This window comes from Lycium barbarum, chromosome 9, assembly GCF_019175385.1.
Source record: "Lycium barbarum isolate Lr01 chromosome 9, ASM1917538v2, whole genome shotgun sequence".
NCBI lineage: Eukaryota > Viridiplantae > Streptophyta > Magnoliopsida > Solanales > Solanaceae > Lycium > Lycium barbarum.
Window position 1 is genome coordinate 15611385 of NC_083345.1, and position 3209 is coordinate 15614593.

Consider the following 3209-nt stretch of genomic DNA (forward strand, 5'->3'; position numbering starts at 1 on the left):
GCACTTGGGTACCCTTGCATCAGGAGGAGGTCTAGAAGTACAGGTAGTAATGGCTAAATTGTTGTTACCAGTTGAATAAGCATCATCATACGCTCTAGCATTCCTTACAGGAACATTATAGCATGCGCTTGGCTGCTTTGAAGGAACATCTTTTTTACATGCATTGGGAGCATTCCTTACAGGAACACTATAGCATGCGCTTGGCTGCTTTGAAGGAACATCTTTTTTACATGCATTGGGTGCTTGAGAGTACCTGCCACTGCTTTCCCAACCAGAAGTTGAGCACTTCCTCCTCTTCAAGGAAGGTTCAGCCTCAGGCTTTATGAAATTATCATAATTGTAGCCATACTCGTTAAAATTTCTACTAAAGTCATGGGAGCCATTAGAGTTGAAAACATGGCCAACAGCAGCGTTACAATGGTTGTAAGCAGAGGAATGGACCGTTCCACCAATCTGGTTTCTACCATAAAAAGACCTAGAGTCTCCACGAAAAGGCCCGCCTTGAGAATAGTAAGTCTGTGCGAGAGCCATAATTCCTGTTCAATTCAAAAATAAAGATCAATAAAAACTAAATTGCATCAATTTCTCTTAACACAGAAACAGACATTCAATCTGGTATAATCAGTGACCTAACATGAAGCTCTACTCTCTTAAAGCCTAAAAAGCATACAAAACATAAGAATGACTGAAACTTTCAAACTAAAATTGCAGTGTTCTCAAACAAAACCAAATAGAGCAAAGAACATGATCGTTAAATCTTTGTATCCTATCTGAAACTAGACTCAAATAGAACTAAATTTTAGTGACTAATTGTTTGGCCATGAATATTTTTTACTTTTTCTGGAAATCATGTTTAGCCATAAAATTTCGGAAAATTCAGATATTTGAAAAACACCAAAACGTTGTTTTGACTTTTTTCACTCCAAATCACTCACAAAATTCAAAAACAACTCCAATTTGTAGTCATAGCCAAACACAATCCAATTTTCAAATACAAATTTTCACTTAGAAAACAAAAACTACTTTTTTCAAATTTCAAAATTGTCATGGCCAAACGGGCCCTTAGCACAGAATACATTCAATCTGGTATACTCAGTAAATTAACATAAGCTCAGCTATCTTAAAGATTAAAAAGCATAGGAAATGTAAGAAAGACTGAAACTTTACTAAAATTACAGTGTTTTCAAACAAAACCCTATGAGCAAAAAATTAATTCCTTTCCACGGAGAAAGTTCCAACCAAAATCCATTAACCGACACAAAGTCGGGTTCATTAGCCTGCAAACATGATGGCTGAATCTTTGTGTCCTATCTGAAACTAGATTCAAATAGGACTACAACAACAGTTACCTCAAATTAACGTTAATAATACTAAGCTCCCGTTGGCCATAGATTTTGGACATAGATTTCAAAAAAAAAAAAAAAAAAAATGAAAACATTGTTTGTTCAAGTAATTTGATCAGATTTTGAAAATTTATCTTCAAAAATATTTTCAAGTTCCAAAAACTATTTTTCAACACATCTTCAACAACCCATTTTTTCAAGTTTCAACAAATCTATGACCAATCAGTAGCTAAAAACTGACACCAAATTTTTTTCTAAAATCAACCCATAAAACAAGAATTGATCATCTGAATTTATTTCGAAGAACTCTACATCAAAATTAGTTTCAATTAAAAAAAATAAAAATAAAGAAACAAACTTTACCATCAACCAACAAATCCAAACAAGTAATCCTGACTACTCTTAATAATACCAAAAAATTTCAACAAACCGCCAATTTTTCAGCTATCCAATTGCATAACACTCAATAATCATAAAACTTAAGGGTATTATCATCATCCAAACGAAAAGTTGAATTAGCTCACGAACATAAAGAACAAAAGTATCAATTTTGCAAGGGAAAAAAAACTCTTCTAAGCTATGTATCACATAGATCCTCGAAAATCGGAAAATCAACCCATGATACAACAATTCATCATCTGAATTTAATTGGAGCCAAAAAAAAAAACACTTTAATCTACATCAAAATTAATTTTAATTTAAAATAATAAAGAAAGAAAGAAACTTTACCATCCACCAACAAATCCAAACAAGTAATTTCAAGGTTTTCAAGAAAGTTCCAATTTTTCAGTTATCCAATCACAGAATTTCTCAATAATCATAAAACTTAAGGGTATCATCATCATCAAAATTAATTTTAATTTAAAATAATAAAGAAAGAAACAAACTTTACCATCCACCAACAAATCCAAACAAGTAATTTCAAGATTTTCAAGAAAGTTCCAATTTTTCAGTTATCCAATCACAGAATTTCTCAATAATCATAAAACTTAAGGATATCATCATCATCAAAATTAATTTTAATTTAAAATAATAAAGAAAGAAACAAACTTTACCATCCACCAACAAATCCAAACAAGTAATTTCAAGAAAGTGCCAATTTTTCAGCTATCCAATCATCATAAATAAAAACTTAAGGCTATTATATGAACATATATTAGAAGTACTACAAATATTAAAGAAAGTACCCATTTTTGCAAGAAAAAAAAAACCTAATCAAAGCTACATACACATTGATCCTCAAAAATGGCAAAATTTAAAGATCTGAATGAAAAAAAAAAAAAAAAAAAAAAAGGAAAACTACCTTAAAAAATAGCAACGAAAAATTAGATGGAAAAAGGGTATTTTTTGATTGCTTTGAAATTAGGGTTTGGAGATTTGATGAGATGCGTGTAATTTATTTGGAATTTTTTGGTAAGGAAAGCGGTTATATAATGTGTTTATGTTTATCTTGAACTATACTCTCTTTTTTCTTTTCTTTTTTTTTATTACATCACTTTTTTTTTTGTCCATATATTTTGATGACCTATAAAGTGTTTGAACTTAGGTTAATGTTAGTTGAGTTTAACAAGTTTAGTTACAGGCGTACGAAATTAACATTTATCCATTTATTTTGAAAGAGAGAGAAAAAAGAAAAAAAAGTAGTTAGGTAAAATTTTCACTAGCACTCCTATTTTGAATTTGATTCTCTTTTAATGGTGAAGTAAACAAATACCTAACTTTAATTGGCTTACTCGTCTTTTTGTTTCTTCATTTGAAATGATAAGATTATGAAAAAGAAATGAGAAGCAAAAATTTTGATATTTACTATGTTTTTTTTTATATAAATAAAGGATAGTTTGGTGTATTAAGTTTCCGCTATGTTTT

At 30.2% G+C, this 3209-nt stretch overlaps 1 protein-coding gene across 3 annotated transcripts in view; it reads right to left on the bottom strand.

The window, feature by feature from the left end:
* Nucleotides 1-2852, bottom strand: part of LOC132611423 (cyclin-T1-3-like) — an 8663-nt gene extending 5811 nt beyond the window's left edge. Inside the window, exons 1-2 of one of the 3 annotated variants that reach the window (XM_060325851.1) lie at nucleotides 2647-2847; nucleotides 1-536 (exon numbers count right to left, since the gene is read on the bottom strand). The exon at nucleotides 1-536 is cut by the window's left edge and continues 176 nt beyond it. In XM_060325851.1, the coding sequence (XP_060181834.1) occupies nucleotides 1-531 (531 nt within the window). In that variant the 5' untranslated portion in view covers nucleotides 532-536; nucleotides 2647-2847. Of the gene's footprint in view, nucleotides 537-2646 lie in introns of all 3 variants that reach the window. The other 2 variants (XM_060325853.1, XM_060325852.1) reach the window with 2 other exon arrangements.
* Nucleotides 2853-3209: the final 357 nt, after the last annotated feature.